The sequence below is a fragment of the Astatotilapia calliptera genome, chromosome 10 (assembly GCF_900246225.1).
Source record: "Astatotilapia calliptera chromosome 10, fAstCal1.2, whole genome shotgun sequence".
In the NCBI taxonomy this organism is placed as follows: domain Eukaryota; kingdom Metazoa; phylum Chordata; class Actinopteri; order Cichliformes; family Cichlidae; genus Astatotilapia; species Astatotilapia calliptera.
This window is the reverse complement of record NC_039311.1, coordinates 1,037,181-1,064,767: the sequence shown is the minus strand read 5'-3', so window position 1 is coordinate 1,064,767 and position 27,587 is coordinate 1,037,181. Positions and strand designations below refer to the sequence as shown.

General features: G+C 46.0%; 1 protein-coding gene and 2 long non-coding RNA genes across 4 annotated transcripts in view; 1 reads left to right on the top strand and 2 right to left on the bottom strand.

Annotated features, from left to right (window-relative positions):
- Window positions 1-24,528, bottom strand: part of LOC113030072 (uncharacterized) — a 35,644-nt gene extending 11,116 nt beyond the window's left edge. The window contains exons 1-2 of the long non-coding RNA XR_003273545.1: window positions 17,412-24,528; window positions 16,773-17,327 (exon numbers count right to left, since the gene is read on the bottom strand). This is a non-coding gene — a long non-coding RNA (uncharacterized LOC113030072). The remainder of the gene's footprint in view (window positions 1-16,772; window positions 17,328-17,411) is intronic.
- Window positions 4,555-7,720, bottom strand: LOC113030073 (uncharacterized). Its single transcript, XR_003273546.1, has 3 exons — window positions 7,667-7,720; window positions 7,300-7,319; window positions 4,555-6,229 (listed from the first exon to the last, which is right to left on the bottom strand). It is a non-coding gene; the product is annotated as an uncharacterized LOC113030073 (long non-coding RNA).
- The window catches only part of spns2 (SPNS lysolipid transporter 2, sphingosine-1-phosphate), a 60,356-nt gene continuing 40,452 nt past the window's right edge, over window positions 7,684-27,587 (top strand). For both annotated transcript variants that reach the window (XM_026181134.1, XM_026181135.1), the window contains exons 1-2: window positions 7,684-8,470; window positions 26,014-26,079. In XM_026181134.1, the coding sequence (XP_026036919.1) occupies window positions 8,239-8,470; window positions 26,014-26,079 (298 nt within the window). In that variant the 5' untranslated portion in view covers window positions 7,684-8,238. The remainder of the gene's footprint in view (window positions 8,471-26,013; window positions 26,080-27,587) is intronic.

The window sequence follows — 27,587 nt, the reverse complement described above, 5'->3', positions numbered from 1 at the left end:
GAAGACAGGATAAAGACATGCTGTGGAAGAGAGACAGAGGTTAATAACAGATATGATTCAATGCAGAGAGGTCTGTTAACACATAGTGAGTGAAAAAGGTGACTGGAAAGGAAAAACTCAATGCATCATGGGAATCCCCCGGCAGCCTACGTCTATTGCAGCATAACTAAGGGAGGATTCAGGGTCACCTGGTCCAGCCCTAACTATATGCTTTAGCAAAAAGGAAAGTTTGAAGCCTAATCTTAAAAGTAGAGATAGTGTCTGTCTCCTGAATCCAAACTGGAAGCTGGTTCCACAGAAGAGGGGCCTGAAAACTGAAGGCTCTGCCTCCCATTCTACTTTTAAATACTCTAGGAACAACAAGTAGGCCTGCAGAGCGAGAGCGAAGTGCTCTAATAGGGTGATATGGTACTACAAGGTCATTAAGATAAGATGGGGCCTGATTATTTAAGACCTTGTATGTGAGGAGCAGGATTTTGAATTCAATTCTGGATTTAACAGGAAGCCAAAACAGGAGAAATATGCTCTCTCTTTCTAGTCCCTGTCAGAACTCTTGCTGCAGCATTTTGGATCAGCTGAAGGCTTTTCAGGGAGTTTTTTGGACATCCTGATAATAATGAATTACAGTCGTCCAGCCTGGAAGTAATAAATGCATGAACTAGTTTTTCAGCGTCACTCTGAGACAAGATATTTCTAACTTTAGAGATGTTGCGCAAATGGAAGAAAGCAGTCTTACATATTTGTTTAATATGTACGTTGAAGGACATGTCCTGGTCAAAAATGACTCCACGGTTCCTCACAGCGTTACTGGAGGCCAAGGTAATGCCATCCAGAGTAAGAATCTGCTTAGATACCATATTTCTAAGATTTTCAGGGCCGAGTACAATAACCTCAGTTTTATCTGAATTAAGAAGCAGAAAGTTAGCGGCCATCCAGGTCTTTATGTCTTTAAGCTGTCTTAGCTGTTTGACAACTACTCTTTCAAGGATGCTTGATATGAAAGGAAGGTTGGAGATTGGCCTATAATTAGCTAAGACTGCTGGGTCTAGAGATGCTTTTTGAGTAAAGGTTTAACTACAGCCAGCTTGAAGGCCTGTGGTACATAGCTGATTATTAGAGATAGGTTGATCATACTTAAGATCAAAGAATTAATTAATTAATTAATTAATTAATTCAGCCAGACCTGCGACCATATGTTCTGGACACTCGGGTAAAGAGAGGGGCTGAGCTGTCAACTGAACACCACCTGGTGGTGAGTTGGATCAGGTGGCGGGGGAGGACGCTGGACAGACCTGGTGCACCTAAACGCGTAGTGAGGGTGTGCTGGGAACGTCTAGCAGAGGCCCCAGTCCGCGAGATCTTCAACGCACACCTCCGGCAGAGCTTCAACAGCATTCCGAGGGAGACTGGGGACATTGAGTCCGAATGGACCATGTTCAGCGTCTCCATTGCCGAAGCTGCTGCATTGAGCTGCGGCCGCAAGGTGGTTGGTGCCTGCCGTGGTGGTAATCCCCGAACCAAATGGTGGACACCAGAGGTGAAGGGAGCCACCAGGCTGAAGAAGGAGTCCTATCGGGCTTGGTTAGCCTGTGGGACTCCGGAGGCAGCCGACAGGTATCGACAGGCCAAGCGGAATGTGGCTCGGGCAGTGGCTGAAGCAAAAACTCGGGTGTGGGAGGAGTTCGGAGAGGCCATGGAAAAAGACTTTCGGACTGCCTCGAAGAGATTCTGGCAAACCGTCAGACGTCTCAGGAGGGGAAAGCGGTGCTCTACCTGCACTGTGTATAGTGCTGGCGGAGCGCTGCTGACGTCGACTGAGAAAATTGTCAGGCGGTGGAAGGAATACTTCGAGGACCTCCTTAATCCCACTGACACGTCTTCCGAGGAGGAAGCAGAGTCTGGCGATGAGGGGAATGACCCGCCAATTTCCGGGGGCGAGGTCACTGAGGCAGTTAAACAACTCCTTGGTGGCAGAGCCCCTGGTGTTGATGAGGTCCGCCCCGAGTTCCTGAAGGCTCTGGACGTTGTAGGGCTGTCCTGGTTGACACGCCTCTGCAATGTTGCGTGGAGATCAGGGGCAGTACCTGTGGACTGGCAGACCGGGGTGGTGGTCCCCATCTTTAAGAAGGGGGACCGGAGGGTGTGTTCCAACTACAGGGGGATCACACTCCTCAGCCTCCCTGGGAAAGTCTATGCCAGGGTGCTGGAAAGGAGAGTTCGTCCGTTAGTCGAACCTCGGATACAGGAGGAACAATGCGGTTTTCGTCCTGGACGCGGAACACTGGACCAGCTCTTTATCCTCTCCAGGATACTTGAGGGTGCATGGGAGTTTGCCCAACCAGTCTACATGTGTTTTGTGGACTTGGAGAAGGCATTCGACCATGTCCCTCGGGGTGTCCTGTGGGAGGTGTTGCGGGAGTATGGGGTGTCTGGCCCATTGCTACGGGCCATTCGATCCCGATACAACCGTTGCAAGAGCTTGGTTCGCATTGCCGGCAATAAGTCGGACTCGTTCCCGGTGGGTGATGGGCTCCGCCAGGGCTGCCCTTTGTCTCCGGTTCTGTTCATAATTTTTATGGGCAGGATTTCTAGGCGCAGCCAAGTGGCGGAGGGCTTTCGCTTTGGTGGCCTCAGAATCTCATCTCTGATTTTTGCGGATGATGTGGTTCTGTTGGCTTCATCGGGTGAGGGCCTCCAGCTCGCACTGGAACGGTTCGCAGCCGAGTGTGAAGCAGCGGGAATGAGGATCAGCACCTCCAAATCTGAGGCCATGGTTCTCAGCCGGAAAAGGGTGGAGTGCCCACTCCGGGTCGGGGATGAGTTCCTGCCCCAAGTGGAGGAGTTCAAGTATCTCGGGGTCTTGTTTGCGAGTGATGGGAGAAGGGAGCCGGAGATCGACAGACGGATTGGGGCTGCAGCTGCAGTAATGCAGACGCTGCACCGGTCCGTCGTGGTGAAGAGGGAGCTGAGTGTAAAAGCGAAGCTCTCAATTTACCGGTCGATCTACATCCCTACCCTCACCTATGGCCACAAGCTGTGGGTAGTGACCGAAAGAACGAGATCGCGGATACAAGCGGCAGAAATGAGCTTCCTCCGAAGGGTGGCTGGCCTCTCCCTTAGAGATGGGGTGAGAAGTTCGGCCATCCGGGAGGGGCTCAGAGTAGAGCAGCTGCTGCTCCACATCGAAAGGAGCCAGCTGAGGTGGTTCGGGCATCTGACAAGGATGCCCCCTGGGCGCCTCCTGGGTGAGGTGTTCCAGGCATGTCCCACCGGGAGGAGGCCCCGGGGCAGACCCAGGACACGCTGGAGAGATTATATCTCTCGGCTGGCCTGGGAACGCCTTGGTGTTCCCCCGGATAAGCTGGAGGAGGTGGCTGGGGAGAGGGAGGTCTGGGCCTCTCTGCTTAGGCTGCTGCCCCCGCGACCCGACCCCGGATAAAGCGGATGAAAATGGATGGATGAATTAATTAATGGCAGGACTTCTTTGAGCAGTTTTGTAGGAATGGGGTCTAAAAGACACGTTGATGGTTTGGAGGAAGTAATTATTGAAGTTAACTCAGAAAGATCAATTGGAGAAAAAGAGTCTAACTTAACATCAATGGTACTAAGAGTAACTGTAGATAATATTACATCTGTGGGATGATTATTGGTAATTTTTTCTCTAATGATAAAAATGTTATTTGTGAAGAAGTTCATGAAGTCATTACTAGTTAACGTTAAAGGGATGGTTGGCTCAACAGAGCTCTGACTGTTTGTCAGCCTGGCTACAGAGCTGAAGAGAAACCTGGGGTTGTTCTTATTCTTCAATCAGTGATGAATAGTAAGATGTTCTGGCTTTGCGGAGGGCTTTCTTATAAAGCAGCAAACTATTTCTCCAGGCTAAATGATGATCCTCTAGATTTGTGACACGCCATTTCCTCTCCAGCTTAGGGTTCTACTTCCCATGATGACGAATGCTTCTTCTTCACTCCTTTGCTCTCTGTTCTGGTAGATGGCCGCCCCTCCCTCAGCCTGCATCTGCCTGAGTTTCTGTCCTCTTAGCATAAAGAAATAAGGATTATTCAGAGGTCCTACTGTCCTACTTGGACTACACAGTTCATCAACTCTGTTTGTTTTTAAATGTATATTTAACTGAATCAAAGAAAGAGATGCTTTAAAAGTAAAACTGTTCTAGTTTCAGTCAGGACTCTGAGAGGACAACTGGGCACGTTGTTTAGGGATTTCTGTCTGGGCTTTTTGTTTTAAAGCAATAAAATACAAAACTACAGCTCTGTGCAGTGGTAGCAGATGTTAACTAAAAACGTCCTGCGTAGGTTACAATGATCAGACAGAAAATGCACAGCTGCTCATTTTTGCTCAGCTCAGTCTAATGCACAGTTTTCAAACAGACGCTGTTTCTTTCAGTCGAGGGAGGAACATGTTCATGGTGCGTACACAGGCAGACTGAGGCCATGAAGTAACCTTTACAGTGATTAAAAACAACAATCGAGTGATTCTCGATTGTTGTTTGCAGAAATCTACAGTGAGCTGGAAGTTTAACCAAATAATGCCCATTACTTTCTTCTTCTTCTTATACTTTGTGGGTTCTTGTGAACTTCATGGACTGAAAGACATGAAGATGTGTTTACCAGAAAAACAGCTGATAGACGCACAGCTGATAGACATGTGTCAGTGGGACATTTAAACTTTAGTGGCCCCCACGTGTCTCAGAATGCACCGAGAGCCGGCCTTATCGTCCTGCAGGCGCTGGGTGCAGCGATTAGTCGGTTATCTCCCATCCTGCACTGGAGGCTCAGCCCTGAGCTTAGACAGGAAGGAAGGCCGGCGCAGTGACTGTGGCTCCGAGCCACATGGTAGAATAATGCTACAGATAGTTCTGGGCCCACCGAGCCATTCTGCATGATGGAAAAACACACAGGATCCCACAGACATGACCAGCATATCAAACACATACCAATGAAAGAGGGAGCGGGGGCTCCAGAGAGGGAGACGGGAGCAAGTCTTTACCAGGGATCTCTCCTCTGATCTTCCAAACCTTCTACATAAGGCCACGGGCTGGTCTTTTCCTGCATCCTTCCCTATACTGGACGTCAGTCTGCAGCATTACAAAAGCAGCTCTTGTATCACTTGCCTGGATAAGCATGTCAGGCTGCAGTTTTTGCATCATAGTTGTTATTTTAGACATCAAAGTTATCAGGAAGTACATGGATGACTGCTTAGAAGTCCTGCAAAACAAATCTAATGAGGGGCTTCAGGATGAGCTGACTTAAATCAGTCAACAAAACAAACAAACAAACGAAAAAATGCATCTGGTGCACACAACATCCTGGCCACAGCCATACAAGCACCCAGCCTCCACCCTCACTGACGCCAGGATTCATCCTCCCTCATCGTCTCCATAGCGATCTGACCCCACGTGCTGATTGGCGATTAACTAGTTTGATAGCTCTCACTTTCACATCAGGTAGATCAGAGAACAAAACCTAATCGTTTACAGGCGGTTCAGAAAGCAGCTTACTGGCCCGTGTCCTCTCTGGCTTTCAGTACAATGAAACTACACCTGTCAGGAACGCGCCCTCTTCTCACTGCATCACTGAGCTCTGTCCTCGTGTTAAATCAACAAACGTCTTCTTGCCCTGCGTCACAACTTTCTGCTAAAATTCCACATGTAGTCGATCATGGTGGGGACACGCTGGGATTCCTGCCTGGAAAAAGTCAGACTGATGCTGTGTACACAGTAGGATGGTGAGAAAGGCGGCACAGAAACACTATTCAGGATCATGCTGCAGGACTGGACCCCTCCCAATCATTTAGACGCAGGTACTTTTCCTTTTTAGGCAACAACTCCTCATAACCTCCTGAAGGAAGACTCATAAAGGTGTGAGCCCAGTTTTTTAGGGCACCAGCATCTTCTTCAGTGTGTCTGAAGCTGTCGTTGAAGTAACGAGCCGTCTCTATGTCTTTTGACGCCTGTGTACAGTTCCTGCTCTCACTTTAGCTTTTCTTTTCTTTGCCATTGTCTGTCGTGACGTCGGTGCACAGACGGGTACAGAAACTGCTGAAACTGACAGAACGGAGCCAGCTGCAATCTGTTCATCCTCCTTTAGGCAGACCAGATGTATGACTTCCATCGCTTTATTCTGTAACCACTTGGGATACCACACACAAACAGATCCAATGTTAATATTCATCCAGCTTCCTTCTCCATCACCCGTCCTGTTCTGAGAAGCTATTTGGGAGCAAAGAAGAGGGTTCACAAATAAACAAGACTTGTAAACAACCAGCTTGAAAGCATCATTAACTGGCTCTCACTCATAAGTATATTTCCTAATTTCTTGATGAGATGAAATGATGCAAACCTCAGAACAATCTGACTGACTGGTGTTAAATCGCTGAACTAACACCCAGTTTTACGTTGTCACTCCATTTTATGGGATTACAGATTACAGAGCCGTCATTAGCACCACGCTCCAGGTTCCTCTACTTTATCTTCCACCCACACTGCTAATACAGCCATGCTATGATTGGTGACTCGCCTGGTGCCTGAAGGCAGGGATGCAAAGTAGACAAAGCACTTAACTACTATATACAGTGAATATATATGTGCACAGGTGAGTGTGGCTTATCATCTAAAGTGCTTTCAGCAGTCAGACTAGGAAGATACTATATAAATGCCAGTGAAGAAATAAATTGCTGTTGTGGATTTCTTCATTGCAGATATGATAATCATTTATTTTCAGTGTCATCCAGGATCTGTCGAAACTTCTTGGTTTATCTTTTAAGCAAACATCTCCCAAATGTGTGCACGGCATTAAATTAATTAAAGTTAGGACGATAAGCAGCTCAGACTCAGACGGGCATGCCGGCAAATCGCTCAAAGGATATTTTAAAGATATTTTCCCTTATGTGTTATTCCTTCATTTTCAAGCTAAAAACACAGTTCTAGTCTAAGATTTGACCAAACGAGCCGGATAAGGCTCGATGACGTGCAGTGTCATGTAAAAAAGGTCAAAGACTTCCCTGAAACTCTCATTTCTCCATCCTGCCTGCCTCAGCAATGAAACTCCACCTGCACTAACCACTGATAGAAAAGGGAGAACAGTCTAATGTGTGTACAACACGGACACACGGGGGTTTCCTTCTGTGATGCTGGATTCTATCTGCTGCCTGAAGTCGGGGTTTGTGGTGGGGGAAGCCCTGTAACCAGTTACCACTGAGTCTGGTGACCACTTTAAATAGAACACATGTGTCTGGACACTTGATAATTTAATTCACAGAAAATGTAATCATAACACTCACACAGTGCTCACTGTAGATTTCTGCAAAGAGAACAGATATACACAACATAGTTATAATAAAGATATGAATGATACATGAAATAATAGCTGCCTAATTCATAATCAGCATTGAAAAGCTTGGAAATGAAGTAAAAGCAGCAGTGCTTAATCATAATAGTGCATAATCTTAATCATTATCAGTCTGATCTCAAGCACAACCGCGGAATGCATTTCCTCTTTCCTTCCAGTAAGCATGCAGCTTTCCATATCTGTGGCTGTTATGTACATGAACATATCTCAAATACCTGGCAGCTAATGGCGATCGGAACTAAGTCGATCTTTTTTTGACACGTTAGAAACAAATACAAGCAAGAAACACAAAAACAAACCTGGAATATCAGTATGCGCATTTATTTTAGGACCATTGAATGCACATATAGCACACCGGGGCGGTTATGTAGAGCCCGAAATATATCTGTGCAACATTCTTCGCTGACCTACTTTTATTAGCAATAACTATTCAGTAATAATAACTGACACATTTAAATAGAAACCTGGTTTTGCTCTCTCATCCATGCGGTGAAATAAAGACACAAATAAAGACATAAAATCCTTCCCAGCTTCTCTTAGAAATAACAGAGTGTCAGGTGCGGCTCCATCGCTCGCTGCAGGTTTTCTGGGAGGTGGGGGGGCGGAGCGTAACGAGGAGATCTCCCTCCTCTTTAAAAAAATAAAAAGTGAGGCGCGCACAGGCTGTCCGTTCGCACTGGCAGAGAAATTATGATTCCGAGAAGAGCTGCTCCTGCGCTTCAGCAATTAAGACAACACTTCCACTGCGACTGATTCCACCAGAAATCTCCGAGCCTCGCTGAGTGCGGTCCCCGTCAACTATCTCCTACTCCGTAGCCTCCCTCGCTCTCTCCTGCCTTCTTCTTCTGCGCTGGATCTTTCGTGCCAGAAAATGTGCGTGGAGAGCGATGGATGCGAGATTGAAGGCTGCAGCAGCTCGGATGAGGTGCGCACGCTGTCGGGCAGCATGAGTCCCGGACTGAAATCCAACCCGGACCTTCACCCCTGCAGACCGGGGCAGAAATTCCGCGCCGCGCTGCTGAAATGCCGCTCACCGGCCGCCGCCGCCGGGATCCTCAGTTTTGGGAACGTCCTCAATTACATGGATAGATACACCGTAGCCGGTAAGACAGCTGCCTACTCTGTTTCGTTGAAATCACAGCATGTTTTTATCATTTATCTGACAGAAAGTAGAGCGCCGGTCTGTATTTCTCTGAAGTGATTGTGCGCTAATTGTCCGTGGGCTGCTCCACTCTCGCGGAGCGACCAGCCTTACCTTAGCGGAGACGGGCGGAACAATGGGCATGCCCGAGCGCAGTGGGCTATCTGTTAAGACCACAGTGCTGTGTTTCATTGCTATAGATTGGTCCCTGCCAGCGGTGATTAAATCAAACACGCCTTCTCTGTCACTCAACAAAGACTTGACCTAAACGGCTTTTCTCCCTCCTCGCGGTCTCTAGATTATTGAGGATCGATCAATTAAGGCGATCGGCTTTCCGTCCACGGGCCGAGCCCGCCCCAACAGGCTTACGCACCGAGCGCGACGTCGCTGATGTGTCAGAGCCATTTAACAGTGCCTGGGAGACAAGCAGGGAAGAGAGTGAGTGTGTGTCACTGCGAAGCATCGCTGGTTCTTGGAGAGATTTAGTCCAGCAGCTAATAGCCCGGGTCCAGCTCGAGGTGTGAGGCCGTGATGAGGCCATGTGCTGCTAATCCTGTTAGTCTGCGTGTCCGCAGCTCCTCACTGCTCTGAGCGGAGATCCAGAGCGCGTTTCATTAAAACGCAGCGCAGATGGAAATTAAGGCCGTAGTGATGTGAAACTGATAAGGAGCTTGATAAACTGTTTGGCATATTAGACGTTAAAACAAAACGAGATATTTTAACTATGTTTTGTTAAAGCTTCTAAATAAAAGAAGTAATGATTCTGTATTTACTTTAAAGCTCGGTTTGAGTGTTACATCAGACCAGGTCAACATTTCTCCTCATGCCTGCTTTATCATCATAAAGCTGAATCTTTATAGCGTGCTGCTCGCTCAGGTGGCGGCACTGAATGGGTTAAATATAATGCTGCAGCACGAGAATAGAGGGAAGTGTGCTGAATGGGAGAGAAGGCTCTTCTGTGCGTAGAAGGCTTTTCCTGGTTAAAGGGCAGCTTTCTATTGCTGCTGACTACTTGATATGGTCACACTTTAACCGTCCACCTGAAAATATTTGGGACACTTAACTTTTTTTTAACCCTATCATATCTAAAGCAGCTGGCAGCCCCTGGCACAGAGAAGGAGGGGCCAATTCAAACAGGACAGTGTGTATTCAGTCATCATCCCCAAGGCTTTAGGGCCAGTCTGTCAACTGTAGAGCCACAGAGCCTTGGGCGCCTGGCCGATCATCAAGACAGGATGGTTTTAGCCGCACAGCCTACAGCCACACCAAGAATGTATTGATGCACAGTGGCATATCTAATCTTAGCATCTTGGAGCACAAGCCAGTAAGAGCACAAAGAGCTCAAGAAGCCACATCCTCATCCCCTGTCATGGGTGACTCAGCACCCCCCTCTTACAAGATGAACCTCCTTATGTTTTGTTCAGAGGAAACCTTTTAATAAGGAGCTCCGGAGCGGTCCTATCTGTCTCTGTCATTTCCATCATGATCCCATGTCGGATATTGACAGTTTTCACATGCAGAGTCGGGGAAGAAAATCCTCTGCAAAGCCGAGGATCTCAGAGCGCTTGCTGTGCAAGTGGAGGAGTGAGTGGAGAGGGATGAGGAGAAAGTGGTAATAGGGAGGAAAGGGAATGATAGTGCTAGGGAGGGGTGGTGGATGCAGCATCTTTGGCTAACTCATGCTGGAGAGAGGCTGTGTTTAGAGCATGTGGGGGGGTGGGGGGTGGGGGGTCCTTTCCCATCGTTTGCCACCTGAATGCTGCCGGACAGTTTTGCATTATGCGTGGGCAACATGTGAGTCAGACCCTCACACAGAATAAGGACCATGTGGCCCGACTGATACAGCATCAGCTAATCTGCCATTTTGCTCCTCTGTCTCTCTGCTGGAGTGTGAGCGATGCTGCAGTAGCAAAAGGAGGTGGAAGCAGCGCATCTGTTGGCAGCACAGCACATGGGGGGGGGATTACATAGAGCTCTGTGATGTATCTAATAATTATCACTGGAGATGCCTGTTATTGGTAACGTTTATTCGATTTTATCTTACTAAAATAAAGTGTCAGCTCCGCTAGAGCAGGGCGATATGGCCAAAAATATTTATCACGATATATATTTGAAAATTTGCGATAACGATATAACCGACGATATAATTGATGCGAGACAAAATACAACTCCACAACATTACTAGCGCAAAAAGACAACCTTCCATTTATTTTCACTTAAACAAGAAGCTGGTTTTTATGTACATTAAAGCTTTATAAAAATGTAACAGTGCAAATGCAAATTCCTTGCTGAAAGTTTAACCAAAAGGCATTTCCAGTAGAAATGGGCTGACATATCCTGAGCATAACCATGTATAATATCCACTGAAGTTAAAAAGAGGTGCTTTGCAACATTAAACTGCAGTGTGCAGTACGTATTTTTCGGACCATAAGGTGCACAGGATTATAAGGCACATTAAGCGAAACAAAGCAGTCAGATAAATCAAACTTTATTCAACTCATTCTTCTTGCTTCCTCCACTTCTGTACCATTGATTCATTAATGTTGAATTCTCTGGCAGCTGCTCTATTCCCATGTTGTTGCAGTATATTAATGACTAACCTCGTATTGTGGATGGATTATCTCAGTTGTTCTCCTGACTGAAGTTTGGTCCGTTTACAGCATCCTGCCAAGCGATTGCATTTGTCTCTAACCATGAGGAACCTTCACGTTAACTTTTATAAGTGGAAAAGTGTTAGTGTTCGTCCTCCAGCTTCACTGTTTATGTTATGCTAACATAGCTGTGTCGCTAGCGATCACGTAGCACATCATTATATACCAGCTAGCCCAACTTCAGTAACCCTACAAACGTCACTGCTGTTTAGTTTCCTGTCTTCATTTATGTTGGAAGTGATAGCAGAGCTGTACGTTTGAATGTTTTCAGAAATCTCTCAGAACATGCTATATCATGCTTAGGTAACTAGCGAAACTAGCGAGCTAACTTCCGCTAGCTTCCTGCTAACTTCTAACTCCGTTAAATGTAATAACTTTTGTTTTCATGGATGCCTGGAAGTTAAACTTTATAGTTACACCTGGTAAAGCAGCAATGCTGATCGTTTTATTAAAGATGAATTTAGACAGTTTTGAACTCTCAGTGATGCTGCAGTGTTGTTTGACCTGAAGCATACGGAGTTTAGGACCCAGATTACTCCCAGATTTAAGAGCATCTTAGTCCGACAAATACGACAATAACGACGGCCGCTTGCATGTTCTGCAAAAAATGTGCTTTGTTGTGTATCTGACGGACAAACACCAAACCAGTTCCACATCACTGAAGTTGCACCATTTTTACAAACCAATTCTGGTTCATCTGTTTCACTCAACAATCGGCCATGTGCGTATGAAAACAAAGGCACTGCGCATGCGCGTTTTACTCCCATTCTATCGCGATATTTCATTTTCCTATCGTTGCCTAACATTATACCGGTATTACCGTGAACGGTATAATATGGCCCAGCCCTAAGCTCCGCGAGCAAGTCCTTCTTTCCCATCATCCATCGGCTTCTTCTCCCTCCCTCTGTCTGCTTCTCTCCTGCTTCTTTTCCTCTTTCAAATCCCTTCAGTAGCAGGTACCCAAAGCTCATCCCAGCTCCCAGATCTTAGTGTCAATTAAGCAAGCACGAGCGCACTCTCACAGAGGAGCACACACACACACACACACACACACACACACACACACACACACACACACACACACACACACACACACTTTAGAAACGATTCTCTCCACCACTTCAAGAGGAGCTGAATGAGAGCAGAGAGTTGTAGAGGGAGGGGCTGCTCGCTGCAGAGGCAGCGGCGTGCAGGCAGCACTGAGCCAGAGCGATGCCGTCCCCCCGACCATCATCAAAAGGTCTTTGTACCAACACTGCTGTAGCGTGCGTTTGTGTGGATCACTAAAGCATTGTCACAGACACACAGGGTGACCGTTCGAGACACCGGGCGCTATTCTGATGTGCAACAATGATGGGAAAATTGCAGGCGGCACAGCAGCAGTGTCAGAGACGCTTTCTGTTAATCACTCGTGTACGAGATCGAACCACACACACACATAAACTCTGGGTTTGACTTATCCAAGATGATTGTAAGAACCACAGACGCAGAGAGACGTCAGCGTGTCTGTTCTTTTACACGAGGTTCTGGGTTTGATAGATTTAGTGCCAATATGTTTTACACAACACTTGAATGTTTAATGCCACCGCTTTGTGAGGAGGAACAGCTTGAGAACAAAGCAATTATATGAGACTCGAGCTGCTGCGCGTCGAAAGATCTCAGTGTGGGGCTGGAGTAACTGGAGAAGTGTCATACTGTCTGACTTAAATGACAGATTTCTTTGCTGCGACTGATTTTACACTAAATGTTCTGTAATGTGAGCAACCTATCCATGAACCCTTCAGCTTTTCCATCCTTTTAAGTGCTCTTGAAATGCTTTTTCAGCATTTTCAGCGTTGTAATGTGGTGCGTTTGGCTAAGGATCATCAAAGCGCTGCTAACAGTTCAGATTTCTCCAATTTCCACATTTCTGTATTGTGGAATAGGCAAACGTACAGAGATCTGGTTTTTGTCAGACACACTTACGGGCCAAGATCCAAGTGCAAACAGACCCCGAGGAGAGCACGATTAAGTTTCAGTGGGTGCTGAACAGAAGAAGGGTGTGAATGACAGCCTCAGGCTCTGTGCAGCGAGTCGGGCTTTCAGGCCGATGGTTCAGACCCGACCCGATGCGCTTCCTCACAAGCCTGCTGTTGTTTCCACGACTGGCTGTGATGCAGACCGGGAAGAAACTGGGAGTGACTGGGACATTCAGTGGTGTCCTGAGGAGGCCGATCCCTCACTTCTCACAGCATCTCAGAATACCACTGTGGAGGAAAACGAGTCCCGACGATACAAGATTGGAGTGGAGGCCGGTGCAGCTGGATGAGTTACGAGGCTCTGGCTGGGTCACTGGTAGTCTGGCCTTTGGAGGCAGTCATATAACCCCCAGCCACTTATATTCCATTTGCTTTTTAGAGCACATAAGAGCTTTGAGATTTACACAGCTACTCTGTTTAATTGAATTTAATTTGAGGTGGCTTTGAAACCTTAAATCCTGGTGTTGGTCCCTGTGTAGTCCCTCAGCAGACAGTCCGAGCTCCTCGACAGCTTATCATAAAGACGGGATTAGGAGTTTTTTTTTTACTAAGAATATGAGGATATGTGAGGCAGACATGCAGCACTTTAAGTTATTTGCTTGCTAATTATTTAAGCTCTGATTTGTGTTATCTGTAGCAAGCCCCCCGTGTGCACGCAAAGGCACAGTTTGCACAGTAAAGACCACAACTTAATCTGTGCAGGACAGAAGTGTCGCAGAGCCACAGATTAAGATTCAAGTCAAGCTGTCATTTCAAGACTTCAAATCAGGGTTGCATCCCATTGGACAAGTGCGAGATCTGAGCCCGGAAACCTTTGGCATTTTGCATTTAGACACAGATGACCCTTTGGTAATAATCCTCTTAAGGCCGTCTCTTTGTTAGACAGTAAAAAAGACGGAGCGATCTATCCAGTCTGACTGGCCAGGCAGATTAATTCCTGTTAGCTTTGTCCAGCCCTCCTTATTAACACCGTCCACACGGGCCCGAGGCAGCACTCTGCATTCACCACTTCACTTTAAGCAGCGACAGGAAGAATGTTTCTATTTTCAACGACCTAAACTGCTCTTTCTGCTGAAAATGCAAGAAAGAGCTCCACTTCCAGTTTTACAGAGTCTGGAAAAGAAGGGAAGTGAACACAGTGTAGGTGTCTGTGTGTGTTAGAGAGATGTGAGAAAAAATTAATATTGCTTAATATCAAAGTAGATAATGATGCAACCGTGCGCATTGTCGCTGTGACGTCTTTTTAAGCCTGTAGTAGAAACATGACACAGCAGATGTTCTCAGCAGCATGAAGCGCTGCAGCAGAAAATGTCAGGATAAGGAAGCATCGCCTCACTGTGCAGTTTGTGAGCCGCGTCTCAGTTTAGCTGTCGGTTGTCTCGCCCTGCACCCTGCACTCATCTCCCTATTTTCACCCTCTGTTGTTTTATAGCATCGCATTAAAGGTCGCCCAACAATAGCAGAAGCATTAAAGAGATGGAACGGCCTCTAGTAATTTACTTTATAGGGTTGCCGCATCTTTCTCGCCACGCTTTTTCCATCTGATCTTGAGCTGTTTCGAATTAGACAGAGCTGCACTGTAACAATTCGAATCTCTTTGAAACGAGGCTTCGTCATTTCTGCACATTTTTGACTGTAAGTCAAACTCCACCACAAAACCTGGACATAGTTTATTTCACTGTTGACAGCAAAATATTGATACTGTTCTACAGATGTTCAAGTAGGCGTCTTTAACAGCTACATGACTTCCTATACCGAGTGGACTTTTCCAGACTGGTTTCCCACAGATATCCCACTAATCTTTTTTTTTGCGTCTATATCCTAGCGTGCCATTCCCTGTGCTGTGAGAAAACAGTCTGTGTGTTCTTTAGGCTCCGATTTAGCCGACGTCTGTAATAGTAACCGATGGAATTAGACAGAACTTCCTCCTCGGCCTGTGGAGGCCCTTTCATGTGGCTATTCCAGATTTTACCATCAAGTAGACAAACTTCCACCCCGTGACCCCCTGAACCCACTATTTCATGGTCTCTTTTGGGTAACTCTTTCACACCTCCTCTCCATAAAGCTGTTATTTTGGCATTAGCCCGACTCGACACCCTGCATCTGTCATCACAGCTATGAGGTCATTATGGATGTTGCATTCTGGAGAGGATATTTTTATGCAGTGTTGCCTATGTAGCAGAACCAGGGTTTAGAAATTGTGAGGGAGGTGGCATGAGGAAACGATACTGCATATGGTGAAAGGGACGGTGAATGTTGGCGCTCTAGAAACAACTGGAGGTTTTTTTCCTCCATGCTAGAGCACTAACAGGACGGCTGTATAGACAAATAAAAGTAGTAAATTAAGCAAAAACTAAATTAACCAGTTTTCAGTTTATTAACAGGTTACTTGCTACCTGAATGTTATAGCTCTTACCAGCCTAGCATGCTAGAGAGCATTAATAGCTTCATATAGCTAATTAGCGGTAGCAATGTGTGCAGAGGGCTAATTAGCATATCTTTACACATTTTGCTAACAGGATTTCTAAACTGATATTTTTTTAACCTGTATTTGCACCAATGCTTTTTACAGCAGCACAGAAGGTGCACCTAATTAAAAAATATAATATACACTAAGTTAATGATGTATTTCAACACAAAGCTTGGCTAACAAACTAGTAGCTTCATCACCATAGATAAGCCGCAGCTAGCTAGCTTCAATATTGCATTGTGCCTCTTTTTGTAATGTAAAGCACATGTAGCTGCTGTGGTGTCACCCATTTGTTTGTAAAGTTACATTTCGAAGCCTTGAGAGTTTTCACCATCAATGGACAGGAAAATATCCAAGTGAGAGCCAGTGAATATATCCTGAATAATTCTCTTTTATGAAATTTAGAATCAGCAAAATTTACAGAAATGGTCTGAATGTTTATTCAGTCTGACCTAAAATGACTGTGAACCATAAACTCATCAGCAAAGTGTTTACTCTGGTTAAGTCCCAGGGTCCTTTTCCCATACATTTATATCACTGGAAATGTTTTTGCAACCACATTTATCGTGCACGATGGCTGTGAAAATGAATGCAGTTTTATTCCACTTTCACATTTTGTCTGCAATAACTATAGTGGTTGTAGCATGTTGAATTTTTGTTTTTCTGCCTTTTGGCCTTTATTATACAGTGAAAAGCAGAAAGAACAGAGCAAAGTGGGAAGAAGGTGGGGAGAACAGGGTGCAGGAAATGGTGTGGGGTCAAGCTGTCGCAGCTCTTATAACGGGCTTAGTTTAGTTGGTACGACTGCAGACCAACGTAATCACTGACCGGAGGAACCCTTGTGTCCGATTGACTGCGAGTGTCACAAAGACGGAAACTGACCAATCTTTAACTTCGGCGTGACTTAGACTTGCTGAGATTGTAATTTTTCTAATAAAGGTGCCGCTTAACGTCACAACTGGAAAACAATTGCTGATCGCTAATTTGAGAAACGTTTATTAATGACGGTCTGGACTAACTCTGCTGCCACGAGTTCAACGCGTACAATGTTTTTAATAGGATCAACAATCTGGGGGACGATTTTACATACAGTTCATTTTTATCTCAACTTATCTTTAAACTTACAGTAGTTTGATGAGTCCACTGGTGAAAGCCAACAGTGCTTGCTGAAGTCTTCATGTAACCTCTGACATGTGAATCCAAGCTGTAGCCTGATGATTGCTGACCTCCCCTTTGTGTTTGTGGACACAGGGACCAAGAGGAGGTGGTTTCTTTGGTGTAAAGGGTTTGCTTTACGATTACAGCCCTGAGATAAACACATCATCTTCTACGTTCAGGGTTTTTTAGGAGGGAAAGAAAAAAATAAGACACCATGAGCAGAAATGTGAGTTTTCTCCCAGTTTGTGTTGCACTGTTTCCCAGCACTGAACCTCAGAGTTTAGATTGTGCCCCTCCTTTCCTGTGTCATTATCTGAGGAGATAGGAGTGTTTACCTGATGAAATGCTGAAATTTGTCTTCGTGCGCAGATGGACGGATTACAGGAAGGAGGGAGGAAAGATATGAGATGGGTTGCGTACTTATTTGAGATGCTGTCAGAAAACAGTTCGTCCCTGTATGAATTGCTTTCCTCACTCCCGTGCATTCCCCGTCTCGGGAATAGCAGGCTTACGGTCGAGCTGCTGAAATTCAAATGTTTAATACATAAAAATACAAAAAAACACACAGAACCAATGTTTTTTTTGAAAGTTCGTCAGATGACCGACCTTTTCACCGCTAGCTTCACGTTTCCCTTTCCTTCAGAAATAACAGCACGAAGGGAGAGAAACACAGCAGCACAAACCAAGCAAAGTGTTTGTGTTGTGAAGGTCATATTCAACCGTTCCCCTGGGATCGGTGCTTTGGCTGAGGCCGGCGAAACATGCAGTGAAGGAATGGAAATAGAAGTCATCGCAGTCCGTTTGGTGTCACTGGAAAATGACGCTCACAGATGATGGGCATTGATCAACAGAACAAAAGGAATCTGTTAGAAGTGATGAAACTGCGCCGTGACACGCCGACATTGGATTTTCTCTCACACATTAACATGTTGCTGTTCAGACGACTGGAGTCTAATATTGACCTGCTCGCTGTGAAAGCAGACCTACAGTAATATTAGCTCGTAGCTCCTGGAAGCTCCCACAGCTGCTACGACTTTGACTGTTTATTTAGCAGCACATTTAAAAAAGGCTTCTTTCATGAACATGAGACTAAATGGTAAAAGCATTATGCAGTTTTTAGCACGTCGTGTGTGTGTGTGTGTTGCCTCACATGTTTTTTGTTTTGTGGATGTGTGTCATGTGTCAGGCCTGGATGAGATTGCAGCAGATTTTTCATTACTGCGTTTATGGGGGGAACTGTTCTGGAATAAGGGTGCTCACCTCTGTCAAAGTTTGAGATGTTTCCGTTGATTCCCGGGGTCAGAGGTGGGCTCGCTAACAGCACCGAGTGTTTCTTTTCTACATTAGGATCAAGTTCCTTTGAGTTTTGAGCTCCAAGACAACAAAACATACGCGCACATGCAGATATTAACGTGAACATCGGGCCATCGTCACGTTGTTTCCTATTCGGCTCTGAAAGCTTCTGAGGACACTGGGTGACGAGACAATGACAGGTTTAGATGTTTGACTCTGGAGTGGTTGGTTACAGCTCGCTGGCCTGGTTGGAGTACGACAGCATCCTTTTGTTCTCTGGGTAAATGTTTAGCGGTCCACTTATAAATACATCACACCTCTTAAAAATGTTGAATTCGTGTATTTCTGTCTTGCTAAGAGCAGGTCGTTGTGACATAAATGCAGTGGAGCTTTCTTTTAAACAAGAAGGTTTAGTTTTGAAAAGGCTGTTCCAGGAGCTTGTTAATGAAAGTAGCTGCACTGCAAAGCTTTACGTGCATATTTCTTAGTATAGTTTATTGACAGGTAACTGTGCATGGCCCGAGGCTGCTGTGCGGTAGGTATGTGGGCTGTTCTTTAACGAAACAGGCCTGGTATGTGGATGTAGTTTGAAAGGAACGGGTTCCTTGAGGTGTTTTCCCACGCCGAGAAGAATTCAGACTCACCTTGTGTTTGACAAATTAGGCAGAAAGTTCAGCTTTGTCATATTCTTAATTTACTGACATGAATATTGTCAAAATACAGTCCACTGGAAACCAGCAAGCAAGATTCAAAGACATGTTTGGGTTTCTGTCAGGGTGTGAAACAGCAGAGGACATAATGAAAGATGGATGCCACGTTCTCAGCTAAACTGGGACGAGTTGATGAGTTGCTGTGTGACACTGGTAGGATTGGTTTGGAGTGGTGGGTGCAGAGAGGCAGAGAGGTCGCCTCGACCGAGTCGCAGTAAAAAGGCTGTTGTGTGTCTGATTGGTTTTCCCTCTGGGAGTTAATGAGATGTTGGGAATTCAGCCGGAGGCGCTGTAGCATCACTGAGAGTGCAGCACGTTACCGTAAAGCACATTCTCATTGAAGTGGGCGAGAGTGGCACACCTGTTAGCTTTAGCCCAAATGGAGCAGTTATCTGACTGATGTTGGGCAGAAACTCCAAAGCTTCCTGTTTCATCAGTCATACTGAACCTCAGCTGAACGGCCGTGAAACTAAACTGCATGTCGTAGATATGATGCATCTGAGCGAGAAACCTGAGATCCATTTAGTCGTCATTACTGCTGATGAGAGGTTTCTACTGAAATAAGAGTCTGTACTTTGGATTTATTCCTCTCACTTTCAGGGCAGCGTACTCATTTTCAACACAAATGTGATCTTTTGTTAAATCACCGCTCACTTTAAATTGATTGATTTATTACAGATTTTTACCAGCCTGCTAAAAAATCATGACAGCCTTTTTGTTTCTGAATTAAATCCCAAATGGTGCTTTGAGTGTCACACATATGGGATCAGCTGTGCCGGGCTGGCCCTTAATTCTCCATTTTGTGAAGCTGAGCGCTGTGATCACTGAGAGAAGATAGCCACGCTGCGCTGATCTGATGCTAAATGGAGCTGAAAATACAAAATTTAGCCAGTTTTCTTCTCTTCTAGCTGTAGGTCACTTTGGAGTGGACCCACTGCTTAAGAAATAAAAGCAGCCAGCCCACAGTCATCTGATTGTTATGCGCCAGCGCTCACTCTGGGGTTAAACAAAGGGAGAGTCAGAATAAGCAGATGACTCAAATGACTCTCTTCTTCTGTTCTTTAAGTATTGATATCAGGATCATTTTAGAGGTTGTGTTTCACGTTCCAGTAATTAAAAACGCTTTGTGTAAAAGGACGTCATGAAGTAAGCCTCTGCAACAAAGACAGACAGAGACCAGAAGAGTAAAAATGAAATCTCATTAAAAACACTGCACAACGATTTTAATCCAAACTCCTCACTGTTATGTAAAGCAGTGGGGTTACTGACAGGACACATGTGCTTATGCACACGCTGAGGCTCACAGATGTGCAGGCTAATGCTAAAAGAACAATGCACCTTTGGGTGTTTTGCTACTGTTTCATAAAGTGCATTCACATAACCACACATTTGCATAACAGAGTAAACCCAGCAGGTAAAAGGGGCGTGTGCTGTTTGGGATTCACTTCTTTAGTTGTTGAAGGAATGGCAAAGCTTTGTCGATATGATGTCAGCAGCCTGACATGCGGTATGTAGCGCTGCTTGGTGAATATTAGCTTTTCCTGCTTCTAAACCTGCTGGCATTATTGTATAAATTCTTGTAAAGGGGATTTGCTTGTTCCACTTCTGTGTGTGAATATTGAAGACAGCTTCCGATTTTGCTGTGTAGACACATGGAAAGTTGGAGGCAAGGACATCAGACCCAAACATGAACTCAGGACCATGATTAAGGGAAGATGGAGGGTTGCAAAGCTGCTTGCAGACCCACATCTTGCTTGAAGTACTGGTATACTCAGGACCTTCGTGGGGTTCTCTATAAATTCAGCCTCCAGATGTTTCCTGTGCATCTCACTGCTTTTGCTGTCAAATCCAACACAGTCTGGGCTCTATTAATGATCTCAGGCCAGCGTTGCTCCTCAAATATCCACATAGATCCCTGTTCAAGGCTCAGCTGCTGCCCAGTATTCCTGAGAGAGCGCTGGTGCAGCTCATGGAGGTCCCCCGGCAGTCTTACAGTCTCATTTAATCTCAAATACCTCTGCTTCGCTTCACTGCATCTCTTCCCAATACAACAAATGCATCATCTCATACAAACAAGTGGTCTGGCCTCTGGATGTATTATTGATGAGCTATATGTTTATCCTGCTTCCCTGATGCTTCGCTGTGCGTCCTCTCCACTGCCATCAAATATTTAGCACGTACCGGCTGGGACTAATGCACCGCAACCCTTCAGCTGAATTCAAGCTTTTGATTAGTGACGGAAAATTCGGAGGAAAAAAATCTTTATTAATCAAAGTGGTAAAGCTGGCGAGCCTGCAGGAGTTTAATTTGATTTCCCCCAGTTTGGCCCCAGTTTGGCTGGCACAGAGTGAAAGCTGTCTCGGATGTGACAGTGGAAGGAGGTCTGTTCATCTTTGTGCAAACATTCATCATTAAAAAATTATATGTTTGATTTTCGTCATGCGTGTATGACAAGGATTCAGAGGTTATCGTGCTGTGAGGGGAAAATGATGTGAATTATGGCAGCTCTTACAGTGTACAATGGTAGCATCAGCTGCGTTATCTCCTTCACTTATGAAAAGATAAAGTGTAGAATCATTTCATGACGATCAGCTGCTAGCGTGGCAGGAAACGTCGACACTCTTTGACGTTTCCTTCTTTGTCTCAGTGAACGATTAGGCTGCGTACGCTGTCTTTGTGAACACACTGCATCCACAGAGCCATTTCATTATGCACAGTGTGCATTAATTGCATTTAGTGTACATGTAGCTGTGTTCTGTATTGGACTTTTGCTGGTGCACTGCCACAACCAGTAATCAGTGGAATAGAAATGAGCAGCAGGATGTAAATTTCACTGCCATCATCACATTGGTGGTGTAAACACTGCTCCATACAGACACTGCTCATCAAAATCCGACTTTCTCGCACAGCGTGCAGCACATGTGACTTTGGTTTACATTTCGTGCTCGACTTGCTGCCGCGGGAAGCGCGAGTGTGTAGCGTGCACTCGCACACTCTCTGTCGATTTTATTGGGGAATCCTCTGAAGCTTCCCGTGCAGCTCTATAGACGGTTTCCCAGACATCTGCATCACGTTTCCTCTCTGTGTGGCAGGCAAAGGAAGTGGAATGGAAAAACTGCTCCCCCGCCCAGTGCGGCCACATGGCGAGGGAGGAGAGCAGTCGGTCAGGAGCCCGCCGGCCACAGTCGGGCATATTTGTGGTCAGCTTTCTCCTCTGCAGCAGTCTGAGCCGCTCTGCATCTTGGCCTACCTCTGCGCTCTGCTGCTGTCTCCCAGGCTGTTTCTTCTGAGTCTCTCTGTCTCACACGCTCAAATCCAACATTTGGTTACAAGAGGAGCCAGAAAACAGACATTTTGTCCTCACTCGTCGCTGTTCTCCTTCCCAGACTATTTATACTGATGGGGGGGGTGACACATGAAAAGGAATCACCCTCTTTGCAGGAACGCAGTAGAAGGATGGGCCACATCAGCAGAGCGGTTCACACGCCGGCCACAGTCAACGACTTCCATCCACTGGCTCCTTCTCACTCAGGCTTACTCACAGTGAAACCAGGGGAAAGGGGAACACACACATTTATAATAAACAAAGGAAACATATGCTTTACCAACCAACCCAGTCCTGACTGATCTGATGTAGCCGCCATCTTTCTCTGCTCCTTATAACTCTGAGTTTCCCTCTCTGCTGTTAAATTGGACTCTCGGCCTAGTTTCTCTGACCATAAATAGAAGCAGGAGGGCTGCAGATCTACAACTCTCTGTAGGGTATGAAGTAAATTTGTGTATGGCTGTGCTGGGTGTGGTGTGTGTCGGTGTGGGTGTGTGCTTCACTTAAGGTGTATTTGTGAGTGTGTGGTGGTCCCAGCGGAGAGGTGCTGGCAGTCTGCGTCACTGCACAAGAGCTGGCTGGCTTTGCAAAAACAACATGCCGTATACTCATTTAAACACTCGTTATTGGCGCTGCGGGCTCGCCTCCGCTTTAAAAAACAAACTGATGCATTATCAATATGTTCTCTTGGATTCGTGATGATTTGTGATGCTTATTTTCCTCGACGTAGAAATTCTGGTCCTTCCTGTACGCTAACGATCTTCTGGTGTCCTTAAAAAGACTGGAAGAAAACTTCTTTTCACATCGGAGCGATCATTCACCATTCATGGCTTTGAATGCCCCATTTGTGGAACGTTAACGTTCTACCAATTTGAGTCATTTCTTCTCGAGCTGAAAAAAGTGTCCATAAAGGCAGACTTTATGAGTGTCAGCCGCACACTGTAGCCGACTCTGTGTCAGCTTTAACTGCGCCGTGCAGCCAAATACAGTTCAGCATCAAAAACAGACTCATAAATGTGGTTCTGGATTATCATGAAACAGGTCAGACTTTCTGCTTTCTGTTTGATACACTTTCTGTTTTCGTTTAAAGCTGAACAAAGCACACTTAAAGGAGTGTGCAGTATAGAAGGAAGGGAGTGTCTTGCCTGGTAGCCGTGAATGTGCATTGCTGCGTAAGTGCTGTTACCTTAAATGATGGACGCCTGGAATGCCCACATTCCTCGGATGTTTCTCCTTCAGTCTTCAGACGCCGATCAGCGCCTCTGTAGGGGTTCATCTGCAAGACACTGGCAACGGCAGCAGCGATGTCATAAGAAATACGTCGTTACATAAGGATGAAGATGCAACGAGGATCAGTTTTGCAAGAAAAAGAAAAAGTAGGTTGGACACTGGAAGCCAAGTTCCTTTGAGGTATCTTGACCTTTATCTCGTTGAGCCGCCGTACAGCATTGCCATGGCAACTAAACTGGGTGCTGCCAGCTCGGGCGAGGGTTGTAATTCCTCAGCATCAGCCCCATCCCCGAGTGCCTCGGTGTTTTAGTCTGCACAAGCAGAGCTCGCACAGCAAAGACTCACGGTTGAGTAAGAAATACTAAGACCGATAAAGATGAAATGTTTCGGGAGTGCAGAAAAGGACAGAGTTTGATTGGCTCCGTGGAAGAGAGGAGATACCCGCTGCACAAACACAGAGCTCCCGGCTGTCTGTAATCCCTCACAGCTTAGCAGTTCATTACACAGCTCATTGCACTTGCATCTCACACTCTTGCTTTAATCTGACTTCCACCTTGTATCTGAATGCAGGATGCTGAGTGTATCAAATGAACTTCTCAGGCTTTTCATACGTTTTGAATGCGGAGCTCGACTTTATGACACATTCTCAGCTCTGTTAATCTGAAATAGCTTTTAGCTAACTCTACCTTCATTAATTGTGTGGCAATTGTGTGGTAAGTGTAGACGGGTGTGGCTCTGACTATCGCAGTCTCTGTCCAGGAGGGACGCTCCACCATCTGCTGTAGGAATCCCCCTCCCAGCAGGCTTTGTGTATATGTGTGAGTGTGTGTGTGTGTGTGTGTGTGTGTGTGTGTGTGTGTGTGTGCACATCTTTGGGGCTAATTACAGTGCAGCTGCAGTTGTACAGTACACTGTTGAACAATTTTGTCGCTGTTTGACAGGCTTGGCAGGAGGCAGATTTGACCCATCTGCTGAGGGCATGTAAGACAACACAGTGTTTTTGTTTCTGCTTTTATTTTAGTTTGAATTTGGGGAATAATGAGAATTTGTCTCAACTGTTGGTTTCACTGAAACCAGGTGATAAGCAGCATATCAGCAGCTTGAAGTCAGGTGATTATGAAAGAGAAAGAATTTAAAAAGCTGTGTGTGTGTGTGTGTGTGTGTGTGTGTGTGTGTGTGTGTGTGTGTGTCTGTGTCTGTGTGTGTGTGTGTGTCTGTGTGTGTGTGTCTGTGTGTGTGTGTGTGTGTCTGTGTGTGTGTCTGTGTGTGTGTGTGTGTGTGTGCTAACAGGAATGCTTCCTGCAGTGTGAGAGTGCACGCAGGTGGTTTGACTCAGCTGAGAGGAATCTGATGTTTGCTTGCAGTCACGGTCCACCTGCACCTGCCCCTGCGTCGCACCACCTTTGCAACCTGCGCTCTTTCTTTGTTGACAAACAGAGTGAGTGGTGGCGCAGAGGATAGCCACAGAATCAGCTACGTCCATGTGCTGTTTTTGCCTGCTTGGCTCGATCGTACTCATTATCCTCCAGAGTGAAGCGAGAGGCGGCTGGATATTATAAAGCGGCCGTTTCTGAGCGTTACAAAAGCCCGTACAGAGGTCAGGCTCTGCTAGGTGATACTGGGCTCACACGCGGGCAGCACACAGATCAGAGGGAGCCAGCTTCTTAAAATGTGAGTCATGCTGCTGTTGCATTTTCATGAGCCGTGTTGCAATCCCCAGGACCGGCCCGCCAGCCTCACAGAGTCAGCCAGCACCACCAAGCACATCACGTTTCGTCTGGACTGCAGAGATGTTCTTTTATTCTCGGTTAGAAATGACGACTTTAAAGCTGTTGTTCTCAGGACGAGCAGAATCATTTGTGCTTTCTTGTTTACCAGTGCTTAAAATTACACAGTAGACATAAAGGCATTTCTTTTAATCTAATTTATCACCATCTGACCTTCTTCATCTTGATCCTTTGATGTTTATGATGTGTTTAAAACTTTATGGGATTTCTTCTATGTCGGGCACAGAGCACCAACAAGTCAGACAACTGTGATGAGCAGGTATTCAGCTGTGCGCGTGCATTCCTTGTCCCGTGATTGGCCAAAAAGCAGATGCCTTTCACCTTATTAAGGCATCGGTGCGACGTACAGTATGCTGATGACTCTTGGGTTACAGTAATGGGATTGAAAGAACTTCAGAGAACTTGTGGTTTCTCACAGTGGAATCATGTTATTGCCGTACGCACAGCGACTCACGTTTGCATCATGTGGCAAAACCAGAATCAGCTGCAGTCATTGTGTCGGAGCTGTGCGCTGTACGAGCCAGTGACAAGTTAACGCTGGAGAGTGTGTTTGTGTGTTTGCAAGCGATTGTGTTATTTAACACCAGATATTGCTCATATATAGCACCCTGTGGGACAGTGTTTGAGCCGAAGGTTAGCACTGTGTGGCAGCCAAACGAGCGTTATCAGTCTCATTCTGTTGCTCTTCGAGGAAGCGAGGTGAATGACGACCTCTAACTACGATCTAAGCATCGTGTCCAAGCCACAAAAGGCTTTTGTAAATCCAGAATGGACTTGTCTGTGAGTCGGAGCTCAGCGTTTCAGGACCTGTGATTAGGGCTCTTATTGTACCTCCAAACCACATTCATGTTTTTCTTTTGCAGGTGTTGTGCTCGACATTCAGCGGAATTACGACGTGTCAGACAGCAGAATCGGCTTGCTGCAAACAGGTAAGCATCCTTTAATCTCATAATTACACGCGTGAAAAGAGTTCTCTCTCTCTGCGGCGACTGTGATTACTGTGTAACTCTGATCTTATTTAAAACAAATGGTCCAACCAAAGGCAGAGGCTCTTACTCCAATCTGTCACTCGAGCTCAGCCTCTGACAGCGGCAGTGTCAGCCTCCCTTTTCTCTTCTCACACATGAGCAACAAACCGGATTATTGACAGCACATTTACAGCAGTAAAGCTGCGTATTATGGAGGTAATTTACATAATCAACCCACTAATGGTTTTGTTCCTCTGCGTCTCTGTGCATCATCTGTGTGGGCAAGACAATCCAAGGAAATAGAATATCAGAAGGGCACACCTCCTGGAGTTTGTGATGGTTCAAAGTTACTGAAGCTGTTTACATTTTTCCACAGCAACACTGTATGACAAGCTGTGGCAGCAGCAAAGCAGCAGGCCAATAAAAAAGGGAATACAGTCAGGAGCCAGGCAGGCTTCTCCCCTGAGAGCACCCACAGAGTGTGACTCCTGCTCAGGGCAGGGCTTCCTGCTCCACACAGAGACTCACTGAATTCACCTTTTACAGAGAGATACTTTGCAAAGCCCTCTTATTGGAGGACAGGACCCCGTCTTGTCTCTGTGTGCTCTCAGACCCATTCAGACACCAACAGACTAACAAAGTGCCTTTGAGCTCAAGCAGACAGGACTGAGTGTGAGGGGCGGTAGAAAACAGCCCAGTGTTTTTAGGGTCGCGGTACGTGAAGGACAAAAATATCTCGAAGGAAAAAGAAATCTGTGTGACTCTTTTAGAGCTTTTTTAAGCTCAGCACATCACTTTACGATCTCATTTCAACCCAAACTGAGCCTCGTTTTTATTTTCTGTCAGCAAGTTTCTCCACATTATGTATTTGATCGTTTGTGTCTCGATGCTTGTTCTTCGGGTATTTTTCTCTACATATTTATTACTGTCAGAATCAGGAAGCCTTAGAAACATACGAGGGGAAGAACGGGACATTTTTTCGATCAGCAGGATTTCGTCCCATTTGAAAAACTGCATGTTTGTATGAACGCTTAACAAGAAACAGGAAACTGTGAAGGGCTTTGACTCTTAACTCTGCTTGTATTGGCTCACTGTGTGGATTATGCACACAGCCACACTGGCACAAACTCACACACACTTAAATAAACAGAGTATGCAAGTCTTCTAGTTGCATGCACAACTGATTTGCCCGCTGCACCGTCTTCAGTCTTTGAGAGGAACCCAGTCGGGCGCATGGCGAGGCTTCTGCGTGTTTGCTTTGTACGGTCATGGTTCTGACTCCGCTCGGCCCTTGATCCCCAAGGAACCTGTTTCTGACACGGACCTGGGGAATGGCGGGTGTCTGCGTGCAGACAAGGAGCCTAGGTGTGAAGAAGAGGCTTGGAGGATACGACATAATCGGGATGCTAGAAGGGAGGATCTTTACCTCAGCAGATACACATCACTAGCTCCATCCGTCTGCAGTGGGG